The 17,230-nt window shown below is 42.6% G+C and overlaps 1 protein-coding gene across 1 annotated transcript in view; it reads left to right on the top strand.

Moving 5' to 3' along the window:
- The first annotated feature begins 8,432 nt into the window (after positions 1–8,432).
- Positions 8,433–17,230, top strand: part of CERS6 (ceramide synthase 6) — a 93,084-nt gene continuing 84,286 nt past the window's right edge. Inside the window, exon 1 of the mRNA XM_054277989.1 lies at positions 8,433–8,744. Coding sequence (XP_054133964.1) covers positions 8,575–8,744 — 170 coding nt within the window. The 5' untranslated portion in view covers positions 8,433–8,574. The remainder of the gene's footprint in view (positions 8,745–17,230) is intronic.

Below are 17,230 nucleotides of genomic sequence, written 5' to 3'. Positions count from 1 at the left end.
TGTACCTGCTGACTAACTTTAAACAGGATGTAAACACTCATGCAGCAGGAAGGCACAGCATATGACCCAAAATAACATGCCAGAGAGTTTTTATTTTGCTTTTCAGTGAAAACTCAAGGTAGAAACTATATTTTCATTAAAATGGTAGAAATGTGCCCATCCTGTCCCCATCATGCAAGAGCCTGCCCTCCAAGGCATCCTCTAGAGGACTTGAAAAACATAACACAACACTAGTGTGCTTTAAGAAAGTGGCATTTATTTAAAGACAGGCAAATTGGTGAAGGGGGTGGCATGGGGAGGGGGCTGATTGGTATATTTTGGAATTCAATGCAGCTCTGTGTGTCTGCCTCTGCTTAACCACAGCTCATGTGAAGGGGTTTTGTGTTTGAAATTATATAGCTACAGGATTTTAATGAAATTATACAGCATGTCTTGCTCTATCATTTCCTGGAAAAGTTTGCTATGGTGCAGGCAAATCTTATTCCAAAAGTGAGGCAGCAGCTCTATTCCCCATTTGCAAGGGCCACAGCACATCACGAGCAGCACAAACTGAGCTCTGAAAAAGAAAACTGAAGAACCTGAACTGGTTGTGGCAAGACTTGAGAGAGCTGACCTCATTGAAGAGATGTGCGTTCAGCTGTAATAATGTCAGAGTGCTTCTCTTCCCGAGGGCAGAACTAAAGTAAGTTGTACTTGGTGATCAAATCCACTGGAAGGTGCAACAGGATAAAGAAAGATAGTATTTACCTTACTTAAACTATGTCCCTGCAACTCCCTTTCCTACTCCCCCTGCCCAACACCAAGTCAGCTGCATCTTCATCCTCTGCTGATATCCTAAGTGCGCAGTTAGAAATGAGTGCATTGTGGTTTGCATTATTTCATTTATTTCTGTGACGAGTTCTTATTTCCAGAAGCAGCATTTTCTTCCTGAGGTTTAATCACTTAGGGTTTTATTTAGTAAATGAAAGTCTCTTTTATTGATAAACAATAGCAAATAATGACAGTGATGAGAATGCTAGTTAAAAGATTATGATTAAAATGAAATTATACTATTTTCTCCCTATGGAATATCCTTTCCAAGAAAAAGTCATTGTATTAACAGAAACTGCAGGGAATTTTTTTTTAAAAGAAAGTCTGCCAATGTTAATTGATATTATTCAGCTACCTTCATTTGCTTGGTTCAGAGTACTCCTATTTAATTTATCTGTCTTGATATGGACCTCATTCCCCAGGGAAGCTCCCTGACTTTTGCAGCTGTATTTATTCTGATTTTTTATGAAGTGGGTTAGCTAACAAAAAGTAGTTTTCCATGTACAGTTTATGTTTGCAAAGTACCCAAATTCCAGCCGGGCCCCCTTCATTGTGCAGAAGGAAAGGCTTCCTCAGCACTGCAGCAAAAGCCAAGTGTAAGGAGGCCATATTAGCACGAGCAGGGTTTTGCAGCAGTGCTAGTGAGATACCTGAATTTGGTCAGTCTGGAATGAGCACCACCCACCTCAACAACATCTTTAACAATCCTCAACAATAACTTTAACTGGGAAATGAATGAAATAGTACAACTGTGCTGCATGTGGCAAAAGGGTGCCCTTCACCAAAATTCTACTTCCAGAAAGTTATTCATTGGTGTACCTGGTTTGTTCAGGCCGGTTCTATAGAAATTCATTAGGTGGTACATCTAAACAGTTAAAATAGCCTTCTCCTATTTTTTTGAGTATAAGGAAGAACTTTTTACTGTGTGGGTAACCACACACCGGAACAGATTGCCAAGAAAGGTTGGGGAGTCTCCTTCACTGCAGATATTCAAGAACCCTCTGGATGCAATCTTGTGCTCCAGGATGAACCTGCCTGAGCAGGGAGGTTGGACCACATGACCCACTGTGGTCCCTTCCAACCTGACCCATTCTGTGATTGTGCACAAATGATATAAAACCACAAAACCACTAATACCTAGGGGTTTTTTCCTTAACACTACATGCTTTTAAGAACTCTGGCTTCTAGGTCAAAAGAGACAAAGACATTAGAGCTTTGGAATCTTTTCTAAAAAAAAATCACCTCAACTCTACATACATATATTATGCTAAAAATAAGTTTCTAATGACCACTTTTAGTCCTGTTTGATAAAATTTTGATATAGGTAAGTGCAGATTATAAACTTAGAGTTGCATGTCTTTCCAAATACTTCTTGTTGAGTTCCCTAGGCTGAATGAGAAATTTTGCAGCCTTCCATACCATTCCATGAGGCTGTCTGTGATGCAGTGACTTTAGAATCAGCCTCATTTTATGGAGCAGGAGGAGCCTTGATCACACCAGGATTTTCTCCTACACCTGAGAATAAATTGAAGGAGAGAGAAATCCCTGAACAGATTCTGCTTCTGTGTCCATGCTGCTGTGCCTGGACACCAAGGAGTTATTAGCCTGGGTTGACCAGCTGATTTGGAGGAGGGATAGCAGCTTTGGATATCAAGAGGGAGACAAAGGCTCTGAGGAATACAAATGGGCTGCAACCACTAACTGGAGGAATGCCATCCATAAGAAGAGGTAAAATTATGACACTGGTCAAAGACTAAATACAAAATTTAAATCAAGGTGTAAATAAAATGTTTTGCGTAATAATACAGTATGTATACACATAACCTGGTAGACAAAGTTTTTTTGTGCTTTTTGTCTTCATAGGAGGAACAAAAACAACCCCTTTTTCATAGCTGGGATGAAGGTACTCTCATTTTTCTGTTGAATAATTATCCCCCCTAAACTCATAAAAGACAAAGTGTTGTTCTCTGGTTTTGCCCCTCCACAAGTCCAGAGAAAACAGAAATAGAGTATTATATTGGCAACTCAGAAAATGCTTAAAGCCATGCCTAACTAATCTACTGTGTCAGTGCCCATAATAGATGTGGCCTGCATCAGAGGCAGGAGATAAGATAGTCAGCTTCCCTTTTGGAGCTGACTATCTTATTTGGAGTCAGGACTGTATTTACAGGGCACAGTAAGTTGTCACGTTCACTACAGAGCACAAACAGGGGTAGTTACCCCAGCAGGGAGTGTGGCCCATTGAGTTATCATTTCAGCTTTCTGGTATCTTTTCCACTTAACTGATTTCAGTGCAATAATTTGTGACCTATAATCTTGGGAATTTTGACACAGTCAGTAAAGCTAAGGGAATCTTTAATTACTATCTAGACCTTTAAAGATAAACTTGTATCAAACAATTATTGTGTGTCTGTTTTTACCCAATCCTTTGATTTAAATTTTACGTCCAAGTCACATTAACAAATGAAACAACCTTATTCTTGCAACGTCATTATGAAATAAAAAAAATGATGTTTTGGTTTAAAAATGTCAGAATATATACATGATAATTGGTGGAAATTAAAATGTTAATTTAATAATTTCAGCAATAATTTAGCAATATTTTTCAGTCAACCTAAATGTATATTTTGGGTGAAAATAAAATTCTGTACAGCTGTGACATAAGTATAGTGAAATTCATAAAGAAGAAATTTAAAACTGTGATAAGAAAATACAAGTTTATTGTTAGCTGTTAACTGTCCCCTAGCTCCTAGGAAAATAGTAATTTACATCTAGATGGGGTTTTAAAACCAAATACTAAATAGCATTGTCTTTATTCATGTATGAACACAAAGTATTACTAAGTAGCTACCAGATGACATTCTGACAATGATGTTAAATGAGCTTTGAATAAAAATCTGAGATGACCAGGTGAATGTTCTTCTGAGCAGAATGTAATTACCTTGGAAGCTGTCTGAAAATGACTAGAGAATTAGAAAATTTAGTTCTGACAGTAATTTCTGGAGTTTTGGGGTTTAATAAGACAGCAAATGGCTGACAGGATTGGAGCACAGCTTGCAGCCACGGGATGGGAGGTACTGATCTCACAGAAGTTCACACTGACAATGCAAATTCCCTGTAAATGATATGACAGGTCAGCACTGCAGTAGCTGACTTTTTATGCTAGATTAGAGCTCCCATTGCATGGAGAGCTAGGTATTGTCTGTCCCCTCAAAGCTGACACAAAGCTGGCAGAGACTCCAGATTGCATGTTCATTGGCAAGTCAGGCACACTGGTGTGGCTGCTCAGAGCCCAGATTTCACTGAGCACTGGAGACAAGGCCTGGCTGCTGAAGGTCTGCAGGCCCATGGAGCGTGTCTGGATGCTGGGGAAACAAGATACATACAGTATACAAGAAATTTTGGTGTCATGCAGGTTTGAAAAGTCCCTTCACTAAGTAAATTTTAATGTGACTCTATAGCCCAAACCCAGCCGCATGAATAGGCATGAAGCAGATGTTTCTGGAGGGCCAGTTAAGTGTGACACAGTGCATCTAGTTTAAGATAAAACCTGCACTTTTTCCAGCTGCCTGTCTTTGCTCAGAGTTGTGCAAACCTCATTACAAGGTTTTTTTCCATGATAATTTATTTAAAATTGGCATGGAAGACTCTGACTACTCTTACTGTAGTTTGAGTACATTGGGTAGTTAGGCAACATTGCAATCAAGTGAACTATGATGGTATCATAATTAGGACACACATTTTCACACACTTTCTTTAGAAATCTAGAGCAGGAAGCCAAATCAAAGTGAACAATGAAAGCAAATGAAGCATGGATACATACTGACTCAGGCAATCCCTGCTTTCTACTCTCCTTCTGAACTGTCTTCACAGGGCAGTTCTGCTTCAGCTCTTGACTTTAATTGGAGCCCAGCACAAAGCAAAAACCATCCCAAGGCTTGTAAACCTTTCTTTCAGCTAGAGCTATTTGTCCATGTATCTTTCCATGGCAGCCAAACTAATTACCATGGCATGTCTTTCCAAGTGACAAAACTTGCTTGTCTGCCAAGATAAAACATTTGGAGGGCTGTCAAGTGATGTAACCTGGGTACACCTCTGTATTTCTGTATTTTCAGTGCCATTACACAGAGCTCTGTTAGTGATTTGAATTCAGGGCATGTTGTGTGGTGATTGGGTGAAGCCAGACCGGTCTCTTCAGACTAATACAACCCCCCACAGGAGTCAGGACTGATGTGACTGGCCTGGCATAGGTTTTGTAATGAAGACTGCTGCTCTGTTAGTGCGATTCTTAGGTGAAATCATTAGAAAAGCTGGCAAAACTAGTAGCACAAGAAGCTAGAAGGGAGCACAAAGCTGCTGGGACCAGACATGTTAGAAGAACAGCAGCTCACTGCCATGACTTGCACTGCCACTTCCCCTGTGCCCACGGTCCTTCATCTTCCCCAGGAGGGCACAGAGCAGTCACACAACACCCAGGCAGTCCCTGGCCGTGCTGCTTGGCACATCAGTAGCAGCCTAATGACATTGACCTACGGAAATGGGACTGGCACCAAGCACCAGTTACAAGTATCAACCATAGCCATCTCTTCTGCTTAGGAGCAGTTCAGATTTGGATAATAAGAAGTCTCAGTGGATTGTGTTATTGGCACCTGTACTACCCAGTTCTTTAAAGGGACTGGTCCAGAGTCTTATCACAGTTGCCTATGTGCAAGCCTGATGCTACTCCAGAAATACAGTAGACTAAATGAAAATTTAAAAAAAAAAATGGCTAATTGCTTCCAAATCTTCATCAATCCTTTAAAATCAAGAGGTTTTTCTGCAGCTTTTCCTCTTTTAGTGGAAAAACTCCTCCAGATGGCCATCAATATAGCTCAAGGTCTTGAACTAGCAATGTGTAGGCTGTCAGTTTTCTCTTTTCCTTTTTGGAATGGTAACATAAGTTCAGTAAATTTTGCAGAATCTATGTATCTGTTTTTGTTTAGTTATTACTAACTCTTGCTAGTAATTACAAAGTGCCCAGGCTGGGCTTTTGAGGAACCAGTCTTAGTTTCAGCCCTTCACCTTCTTTTAGGACACCCAAGTTTTAGCACTGTCTTGGAGTAAGTTCCTTCAAGATATGGGACCACAGTTTTTAAGTTCTAAGGCTCCATTTTGTTGGGGGCTGGAAAGAAAAACACCGTGGTAATATCTCCCTTCAAAGCACAATATTCAGTCATTCTTATTCCATAGTCATATCTTGGCTACAGCTACAGTTTGAATTCAATTAAAAGTTTTTAATTGGTCATCCTTCCAAACACTTCCAAACTGTCATTCACTTTCAGATGCATCTAGAGATCTATTGTCCTGACATAATTTTAGTCTGAGACAGAAGTCAATTACACTAATTGTTCAGCAGGAATTAACCTCTTATGCATCATCAGATTATTACTGTTGCTAGGTTCATTTTGCAAAGATCTTTCCTTTATCTGTACATAAGCAAAGCTAAGCACCAGCACTTGTGATTCTCAGTACTGACTGGGAAATAACTACTTTATTGGAATGAGAACAGACATGTATATTGAATGTACTTCTAAAACTGATTGGAATATTGAAATAGGCTGCAAAAAGATAGGTCACCTTCAGCTATGGGATAATGACACTGATTCTCTGATTAAAAATGGCTTTGCCATAAACACAATTATTAACAAAGTAAATGGTTATCTGTGTGTTGACAGATAGTAAAACAATATCTAAAGAACTTTTAATCAAAGTTGATGCTTTTGAGGTCGTTCTGAGGATGTGCCATTATACCTCCATTTAAAACTCACTTGTGCATGTCCATTGAGAAAATGGAGTGATCTGGAGGATTTGAGAGGCGTATGTGTACGTGCAGGAGCCAGCTCAGGTGTATGTGAGAATGTGCTGAAAGACAAGCTCCCAAGGGACATTCTAGGAGTTCTAGGTCAGCTGGAAAGGAGATGAAATCTGACTGTGAGGACAAAGCAGAGAAGTTGGAAGGAAGAAGGACAGGCAACTTTTTGGTATTGGATAAAAGGACTCTTGATGATTTGAGTGAATAAATGTTTTCTTATGCTCAGAAAATATTATTTTTATGTGAGGAAAACTTCATTAGGGGTGTGGAACTCATGGTCTGCTTTCCCTCTGAACTGAAATTCCAGCAAAGCCCTGGATTTTGACAGGTCATGTCAGAGAAGAATCCTGAGACAAAGTGAGGGAAGAGCTGGGGCCAGGCAGATCTGGCAGTGGTGCTGGAACTCACACTTTTTCCAGACAATTTGAAGGACAGACTGTACTCTCTCCCCCAGAAGCAACCACAAGAACTGAATTGGAATAATAATACAGCCACTTAGAAAATTGTCTCATCAATAAAACAGAAACATTCACTGGCAGGTTTACCTGCATGGCTTGTCAGCCATCCTGCCAAAGCATTTCCTGAAACTTCCCTGAAATGTCCTATATGGAAATTATCTCCATATACAGAAGTTGTTTGCTTCCTTTAAATTGATGCGGCATTTCCCACAGCATTATGTTTGACTTATGATTGTATTCTGCACAGAAATGTCAGCACAGACATGAGGAGCTGTGCAATTAATTTTTCGGGAAGGGCAAATAGAACCAGTGGGGTAAAAAGAGCAAGTTAGCATAAAACATAAAAGTGGGATGATAGAACTCTGAACTATGTGCAGAGGTCTGGGTCTCAGTATACAATAGCCTGATGGAAAGAATGATGATACAGTGAAGAAAAGAGAAGGCATCTAAAATAAACTGGGGCAGGGCACAAAAACAGTGATGTTACAGGAGCTACTACTTCAAGTCATTTTGTGTGTGCCAGGACCACCACACGTACAGTCCTGCGGCTACAGCTACACTAAAGCCTGCTGTAAAGTTTAATCAAATCAATTGTAGTTTTCCTCTTGCAGCATATCTCTAGCAAGACATGGCATTGACATAAGGAATCAGAGGTAAAAATCTACCTAAAACGGAAAAGGATTTTTTTAGCCAGGAATGCAAACCTGGCTAAAAACCTAACCTCAATCTTGTTGCTGATGACTCGTGTGCTTTTCCATGCCACATTTACACGTGTTTGCTGTACCCGCGTACAGACTGAAGTCACTGCATGTTTGAGGGTCCTTCCACCCGGGACAGCCCCGTTCCCGGTTAAACACCTCAGCGGAGAGGGGCGGGAGCAGCGCTCCGGGCAGGGGTCACTCTCGGGAACCGGACTGCGGAGGCCGACCCCGGCCCACGTGGCTGTACGGAATTCACAGAGGGCTCTTCACTGCTGCCACCTGCCCACTCCCACCGGGCAGCAGCCCTTCCAGACTCGCCGGGCCCCCGGCTGGGCGGCAAAGGCCGGGTGGGTGCCAGGGCGCGGAGCCGGCGGGCGGGCGCTGAGGCGGAGGCGGCCCCGGTGGGCGCAGCGCTGCTGCCGCCAGCCCCCGGGACGAGGTCCCGCTCGCTCGGACCGCGTCATTTCGGTCTCGGGCTTCGGTGCGGTGTTTGGGCAGGGGAAAGGGGCGGGGGAAGGCGGCTCCGGACCGCTCCGAGCAGCGGCGGGAGCCAATGGGTGCCGGCGCGGCCCTGTGACAGGCGGGGCGGCCGCTGCCCCCGCCGGGCGGGGAACCTGCACGGCGGCGCTTGGCAGCATCATCCGCGGCTGCGGGGCTGACACACGCCTCCATCCTCCTCTCTCCCGGCAGCCGCTCACACGCGCCTCGCCGCGGGCGGAGCGGAGCGAGGGGCGCCGCGGCAGACAAAGCAAAGATGGCAGGGATCCTCGCCTGGTTCTGGAACGAGCGGTTCTGGCTGCCGCACAACGTCACCTGGGCGGACCTGCAGAGCACGGAGGAAGCCGCCTTCCCGCAGGCGGAGGACCTCTACCTCGCCTTCCCTCTGGCCTTCTGCATCTTCATGATCCGGCTGCTCTTCGAAAGGTAACGCCGAGCCCCTCGCGCCGCCCCGGGCTTGGCTGGGCTGGGCGGGCCCAAGGGCAGCCGCGGAGCTTTGTCAGCCGGGCGCCTTCCCCCCCGCCGCTGCACTGCCGGCCTTACCGGGCCCTTGCGTTGTCCCTGCCCCTCGGTCGGTCACGTAGCGGGCCCGATGCAGGAAGGTGGAGGGGCTCGAGAGGCAGCCGGCGCGCTGTTCCTGCCGCCTGCGGCGCGGCCCGGCGCGGGCGCTAGGAGGCGAGGTCTGCCCGGGAATGGGCGCAGCCCTCCCGCCACCTGCGCCGGCCGCGGCGGGCGGGGACACGGGCCCTGGGGCACCCGTGCGGATCGGGGCGCCTGCCCGCGACCCTCGGGCTGCGGCGGGGCCCTGCCCGCCCCCCTCACGGAAGCTCGGCCAGAAGAGTGGCGGCCGGCCACTCCGCTGTCCGCAGCGGAGCCCGCGCTGGGTCCGGCAGCGCCCGGGAGCGGGGCCCGGCGGCTGTTCCGCTGTCCCGCTGTTCAGCGTGGGGCCTCGGGTGGGAAGGGGCAGTTCTCGGTGAGCTGAGCAGAGCTGTGCGTGCCCAGTGCAGATGGTATCGGTGAGCTGTGCCGAGTGTCGGAGCACTCCTGGGGCTGTCGGAATGTGGAAGCTCAGTGGTGAAACGCGCCAGGCGCTGTTCATCTCTGAACCAAACTCACCGTTCTTCGAGGCTGCTGAACTCATTAACCACGTTTCACAAACACGTAAATACGTATATATGTATATTTAAACATGAGGCGTCAGGCTAGCGGTCGGTCGGCAGGGATTTTCTGTGTTTTCTGTGCGTGTTCCCATCCCAGCGGGTGCTGAGCAGGGGCCGCCCGGCGCGGGGGCAGCTGATGCCAGGTGGGCGCTCGCCTGCGCTCGCTGCTGCGCCCCTGACAAAGGTGCTGCTCCCTCAACAGCTGAGAGCAAAAGAGCGATTCCCTATGCCAACACCTACGTGTTTTCAGTGTTGTTTTCTCAGGCATGGTATTAGGGTAGTCAAGGAAGATAAAGGAGGATCGGTAGTTACTACATGCCAGAGAAGGGCTGTAAAGATACTTTAAAAATGATAAAAGAGGTTATCTGCCAGGTACTGCTTCAAATTTCCTAAGCATTCCCTCTCCCTGGTTAGAACTTGCCTGTATTCCTAGCTTGGTTGAGAGGACCATATTTGTTTTGAAAAATAAGCTGTCACAGGCTGTTATCTTCTGTGTTGCTTTACAGATTTACTGAACAGCAAAAATTGTCATCTGCCTGAAAACCTGAGGTTGTGAGAAGTTAATTGAAGCAATTAAGTTAAATACTGCAATATGGTTACAAGTCGAGTAATGAGTACAATTACAAGTATTTAGATTATGTCAAATAATTAATCTTTTTTTGCAATCTGTATGATGTGTACTTCTGAGTGTTGAAAGCGGGTGCATGATATTGCATCTCTTGTCATCTGAACTGCAGTAAGCGTCACAGCAGGACTGTGTTTGATGGATGAACACCTAGTCAGAGAGATAGTTTCAGCCTCAAGTTTAACTCACGTTTCTGCTAATCCTGATGTGGCTGTTGTTTGCATTGTAGAAGCTGCTCTGATTATGTAGTAGTTTGTATCCACTTACTTGGGTTATTTTTCTTCATTCATTTAAAGTAATGTTTAGTTTTGCAATGCATTATATTTTAAGTGTTAGTTATACATATAGATGAGAATACCAGTATTTTTTAAATTCTCTTGTATTCATCAGGCAGATTTTGAAATTTAAATCTAGAAGTGTGTTCTGCTAACCTGATTGTAGGTGAGAGACCTCCAAAGATGTTTTATTAACAATTACTTAGGTATGGGGTTTTTCCTTTTAAAATTAAAATCAATTTCATAACTCCCCTGTGAGAGTAGGATCAGGCTGTTTTGTGTGGGATTAATCCACATGGCATGGTACAACAGTGATTTTTCATATAGAGCATTTTATTAAAGCAAGCAGAGCAAAAGCAACTGAACCTGTTTCCACTGATGAAAGCAGGGGGATTGTGTTTGACTTTGAAGGGGGGAAGGATCAAGCTTTATTATTGCTTATTGCTAATTGGTTTTTTCAGATTTCTGTGCTTTGGTTGTTGGGAGCTACAGAAATCCTTCATGCACATCATCAGTTAAAGGTCTGAAATTATGCATGATTTAGAAGGGGGAAGAGAGGAATATCTTTAAAACTGATTTTTTTTCTTCTCTATATTAAAACATAAGGTTTTTTTAAACTCAAGTTGTGGGTGACTGATGAATGTGCTGCATCCTGCAACATACTCTTACAGATGTTTAGCAGCTACAGTGATAGCAGTTAAAGAAGAAATAAAATTAGATTGTGTAGCACATTTTAAAAACTTGCAGATTTATTTTAGATCTATCACTGTACTGTAGAATTTGTAACATCAATGTATTGTCTATTTTGTTTTGTAAGATACCCTAACTCTAGTACAGGTGCTTTTGGTACATCGGTAGGTAAGCAGACACAAGGTGTTAAGAATCTGATTATGTGTTTTATATCCATTATTTTCAGACTGCTTCATAGCAGCTGACTGCTAGGCTGCTGTAGTTAGTAAGGTTTATTCCTCTGCTTCATAGGAAGGGTTACTAACTTCATGAATCCTCACAATAGTAACAAATACAGTTTGGGGGAGGTGGACTTTACATGTCTTTGCTTACGAAGTTCTTGACATGTTTGGGGGATGCAACTTGCTGTGCTGAAAGTTGATTTTATGTTTCTATTCTATATACATATGTATTTGTGTGTATGTGTTTGCAGGAGGAATTGAAATGATAGAACTTGGAAATTTTGTACATATACATGCATTAATTACAGAGTTAATCCTAGGAAGATTGTTGTTGTTGTTTGTTGCTGTTTTGATGAATCAGCTAACCAAGACAAGAAAATAAGCTAGACACTTCTTTTTTTTTTTTTTTTTCCTCCTTTCAAATGGGTTACTTTTTTATTGATTTCCTTGTCCTGCTATCCCTGACCAGCCCTCTTGAGTGAATGGAAAAGATAGATTAGAACATTAATGGTATGTTCAGTCGCCTCAGCAAGTGGATCTGATGATGTTGAGTGCTCCTGAAATAAGCTTTGGTCTGAGGTACAATCTCAGAGCCATGAGATTTAGTGGATGTATCTGCTGAGGTTATCATAGCTATGGGTGAGCTGTTAAAATATTTTAACAGCTTTTTTCCCCTTCCTTCTCATTCATCTTTCTTTAAACACAAAGTACATTTTAGAAAATAACATTAACTAAGCACAAAGATAGTATTACCTAGTAGTTTGGAATATGGAAGAAGTTTAGCAATGCAAGTTTAGTGAGTAATGTGGGAACACATTTCCCCAGAGTATGTATCCATTTTGTGTGCATTACTGTGTTTTTTAAAGGCATGTAACAATTGAGGATATCCCCTGTACTATACAATGCCTTAAGGTAATGTAAGTCTCTGTGTCCCTGGATCCTTTCCAGTTCTGCTGTGGCAGAAACAGCTTAAAGCTGAATTGAAACTGGTCTTGCTAAGAGCAGGGTGTTGTAGTTTTGACTGGCCTAAAAAAAGATAAATAAACACCTGTTGTTCTGGGTAAATACATTTTTTCTTCTTTTGTTTGTGGGAAAACATGGCTCTTCTCCCTCTGTGCTAGACCTCTCTGCTCAGAAGCAGCATCCTTTCCTAAACCCCTAAGCATCTCCTCTGTGGGGAGTGTGTGCTTATACAAAAATGTATTCACCCAGCAATCAGTGTGCTTGTTGGTCACAAAGCAAGAGGGTAACACTTCTGTTTTAGAGACTTCTCTCAAGGCAGAAATTGACAGAATCCTCCAAAAGGTTTCCTGGTGAAACAGATTTCTGATGTGGTCCAGCAATCTTCTGAGTCAAGTAGTCTGGTATTGCTGCTTTCTTTACACTTGGCTCACCTATTGAAGTTACTCATACTTCATCTTTGCACTGTAGTTGCACTTTGTTTTATTTCCCTCATCTTGTAAGCAGCAGTTTAGGCTCAGATCTAATGAAGTCACTCAGTGAATCAGCAAACTGCTTTTACTGCTTATATTGTAATCCAGCCTTGATGAGGAGCAGTCCTCCAAGGTGATGCTGATATTCTGCAGCTGATGGAATGGCTCATAAGGTCAGAGACAGCTTGATTATATATAGCAACAGCCCTCCAGCTGCACTGACTTGAGCTGAGCCAGCCACATCATTTACTACTACTCCAATCAAGATACTGTAGACGTGAGCATATGGAAATTCATGGCTTTTATTTGAAATTGCTTTTGTAATGATAATTCGGTCTCAAAGGTTACCTCAGCTGATTTTCATTTAGTATGACACAGTAGAATACCTAGTGGATCTGGGTGACATGATACAATGACTGTATGGGCATGTGTATATATATATTTTTGCTACCTATAAAAACTCATTCAGATGACAATACATACAGTCTTATGAGTGTTTCTGGTGCGTAGTGTATATGTACAAATTTTATTTTTGTACTCCCTAGGATGCCTAGTATCAGTGGTTTTTTACAACTAAAAAGAGGCTAGACAGGATACAAACTTTGGAAGTGACTGTACTAACCTCCTGTACTTCCAGCAGCCCAGAATCTCATCTGGAGAGGCTGGGTGGGGCACTGATGGCTCTTTCTATCAAAACCTTTTTATAGGCTGTAATATTTATAGATTTTTTGCTTACTTTTAGGCAAAATCTGATAATTCAGGTATAATTCATTTGTATGTAAATGGATGCATGTTCAGTTCTTTCTTTACCTTTTTTTTTATAATTTTTTTCCATAAGATGACATGTAGGGTTTTTTCTTTTTGCTTGATTGCTATTTACTAAATTCTTAATACTGTTGAAATGGAATGGGATATTGAAATTGCTAACTTGTATGAAAAGACAGACCCTGGAAATAAAATAACTAAAAATCTATTTCTTTTCAACTTTAAATCAATTTCATTTTTCAAAGTAACAATAGATCCTTACCAGTAAATAGCTTTAAAATGCATTTATATCTTGCTGATTGTACTGTTCATTTCTCTGTGTTTCTTTAAGTTACTAATTTTCTGTCATTTATCTTTTTCTTTATGTAACCAGTTTTTGTTTCCCAGGGTTGCAGGGCTGAGCTTCAGCCACTAACACTTGCAGACTAACTCTTCCCAACAGAAGCATTGTTTTGCCTGGAGAGCTGCTGTCTGTCTTGGCGTGTCTCTTACCAGCTCAGACCAGTGCAGTGAGTGCTCAGGCACACTGGTGCTGCCAGTGCTGGCTGGGACACATCTCTGCTGGGTAATGTGGCTGTGTGTTCACACAGAGGCTTGGAGTGTTCCTTTACAAGAAGGTGGAGTGGATAAAATGCACACTATTTGAATGTCCTTCGTATCAGGCCGTTCACAGATGTGTGTTGGTGTCGGTCTTAAAATGAGGAGTTAAATGGGAAATGCATGCTGAGCTCCAGAAGAGAATGCCATTAGAAGTGATTCCTAAAATATCCATGTGAGAGAAGTGTGACAGCTAAACCTCAGCTCTGCCAATGAAAGGTTTCAGTGCCAGGTCACTAGCGGGTGCTGGGAGCCTGTCAGTGGGGTTTTGTCTGAGAGCAGGTTCCAGTTACTGGTAGCAACTCCAGTTTGGTTCCTGCCTGGATTCCTGCAACCATGCGACTGGATCCAAATTACCTGTGTTGTGTCTCTTTCTGCTGCCCTGCTTCTGCCTCTGTCACTGATTAATAGGTGTTTGCTAAGGATTTATTTTTGGAAAAAGAATAGCTTCTGGTATGCTGCTCCTTTCTACGTATCTGCAGACCAGTGTCTTATTAGTCCATACAAAATATTTAGTGAATTAACACTTGTGGTATTCTGTTCCCTAAAATCTATCTCTGTTCCTGTCAACAGTGCTGATGCCTGAGCTGAACAGTGTTTATTTGACTATATTTTGGGGGGGGGGTCTGTTCTTTTTTCTCAAGTTGGTAAATATCCCATGCCTGCCCTAGGCTGACAGTTTATTAGCATGTGGTGTTTCTGTGCCTGTCTAGAGATGGTCTTGGAGTTTGGAGAAGAAAGTTAAAATTACAGCATAAAACTATATAGCTTTTTTAAGTGATGTAATCTTATAAAGTATCAAGCTGTATGCTTAAGACTGTGTTGACACCTGATGGGCAGTCAGATGAATGTGATGTGTACCAACAGTTCCTTGGAGCTGCTGATCTAACACCTGGATTGCTTTCTGTCTCCCCCCAGAGTGACTTCCTTCACTCACTGGGCACTTACAGATTTTGGGGGGCAGCCAAGGGAAAGGAAGGGTCTCTGATCATGAAACATGTGAATCTCTGATTATTTGGAACAGGAGGAATCACTAATGTCTTGCTTTAAAGCAAGCAAAGTTTCTGACAATCAGATGGGCTGAGAACTTCTGTCCTCTGGGAGGAAATGTTTTTAGCACATAGTCCTTGCAGAAGACCAACTCTGCACCATATGGTGTCCATCAGTTTATGATGATGCCTTTCTGGTTGTTCTGAAGTAGTCAAACTGCAGCCAGGGTGAGAGAACTGGAGTATTTAGCACAGTCAGCTGAAATCCTAGAGATGGTTTTCAGGTGGAACTGTAACACAAACTTGTGACTTCTGCACATAAAACAGAGAGCGAACCGTATTTTTTTTCCCTATGTAGTTAATACCTCTCTTAATAGCAAATTCTGCTGTTGTGAAGATTAATGTTTCTGAGCAATTGTAAAGCCTCATGTAACTATTACTGATGTAGCACAATCAAATTTCAACTCTCACGTAATTGTACAATTAGTAAGAAAATTTAAGAATTGTAAAGGAGTGTAACATCCCGTTAACCATGTCATGTATATTGGCTATTAATCCAAGTTATGTTTTGCACAGGGAGGAATGAAATGCTATGGGTGTCCAGACTACCTTGTATTAATGAAATAACTTTCAGGTTCACTAACCTAAAACTCATTTTAATGTTATAAATGATGCACATTAAAGTTTGGTCTGAAGTGATGAAAAGCCTTCTCTGTGCTCACAGGTCACACTAGGATAGTTAAAGCAAAATACCTAGATCATTTGTATTTTTTTTGCAGTGCAAGTGCATTAGAAGCTTCCTTTTAATAATATCTTCACTGTATTGGTTTGTCCTGTATGGATGAGGGCAATAGCCTATAGTACTGTATTAAAAGAAATAAATCTAGCTGACATGGTGAACAGTGATGCACAGAGGTCAGAGTTTGGAATGTGTTCATTGGCATCAAATCTCACATTCTTGAGGATATTTGAGTATTTGTGCTCTCAGTAGTGTTTATCATTTGCAAAAGCTAGTAGCTCTATTTTTATCAGTAGTGAAATAACATAACGTGGTGTCATCAAATCTACTCACTGCCCATTTGCCATCCTCTGAGGTAAACTTAGTGTTTTTTAGTTCTGCAAGCAGAAGTAAATTTTGATTTAATAAAAATGATGCTGAAATCCTCGCTTCAGCATTGGGATCTCTTCAGTACCCTTTCACTTCTGTTCCTGTCTGATTTCAGTTCTGTATGACATTGAGGAAGTTCAGATATCTGAACTTTAATTGGGACTGCTGTTTACCATGTCTGTGGGACTCCTGTCTTTTCACTGAGAAGACAGTGGAAGCGAAGACTACTCTCAGTTTATGCTTTCCTAAGGTGTTTGACAGAACTCTAAACTATGAAAACTGCTTTTGTACCAATACTGTCTACCTTGAAATGGTACAAACGAGCTAAACTGCCTAGACTAATGAGAGATGCTTTCCTGCAGTGGCAGGGAATTGCTTATTTGGAAATAAGACTGTGCTCTATAGCTCAAAGTAAAGAGCTTACTCAAAAGCAGTCCCTGATCACAGAAGTAATGTGAAAGGAAGATCAGAGTGGTGTGTTGTAATATCCCTTGTGCTTGCTCTTCCTCGTGTCTGTTGTGACTGTGTGATGTGTGTATTGCTGAGACACAGATGCCTCCATAGTTAGAGATAGACTGCTTGGTGTGCTTTTTAAGGAGACTGCTCAAACAAGGTGTGTTCCTTAAGGTGCACAGAAATTAGCCTTGATATGGCAACTGCTGAAACACTGTAAGTGGGCAGTGTAAATGTGGAATGCTAGTGTAAACCAGTGGGATTACGGTGTGGCAAAGCAGACAAAATTAAATCTACATGAAATGAAAGCTCAGAAATTTTTGGGGTGGTGGGTGAACTCAGGTAGCGCTTCTCAACCAGGAGGAGACCTGTTCAGCTGGAGGCTCCAGTCTCTCATCAGCTGACTAGCAGGGCTGCAGCTCTCCTGAGCTCTGCTGTAACAGATGAGACCAGTGCTTTGTCAGGACCAGAATCCCCCTTACAACTGGTAAGACCAGTTGTTTCTGTTGAAAACAAAGTTCTAGGAAATGAGTGGGTCATGAATATGTGCTTGTTGACAAGCTTTTCTGCATTTGTCCATTAGCTTTCCTCAAAGC

The sequence above is a fragment of the Melozone crissalis genome, unplaced genomic scaffold (genome assembly GCF_028551555.1).
Source record: "Melozone crissalis strain CALT ecotype California unplaced genomic scaffold, PUWL_Pcris_2 ptg000023l_1, whole genome shotgun sequence".
In the NCBI taxonomy this organism is placed as follows: domain Eukaryota; kingdom Metazoa; phylum Chordata; class Aves; order Passeriformes; family Passerellidae; genus Melozone; species Melozone crissalis.
This window is presented reverse-complemented; position numbering and strand designations above follow the sequence as displayed.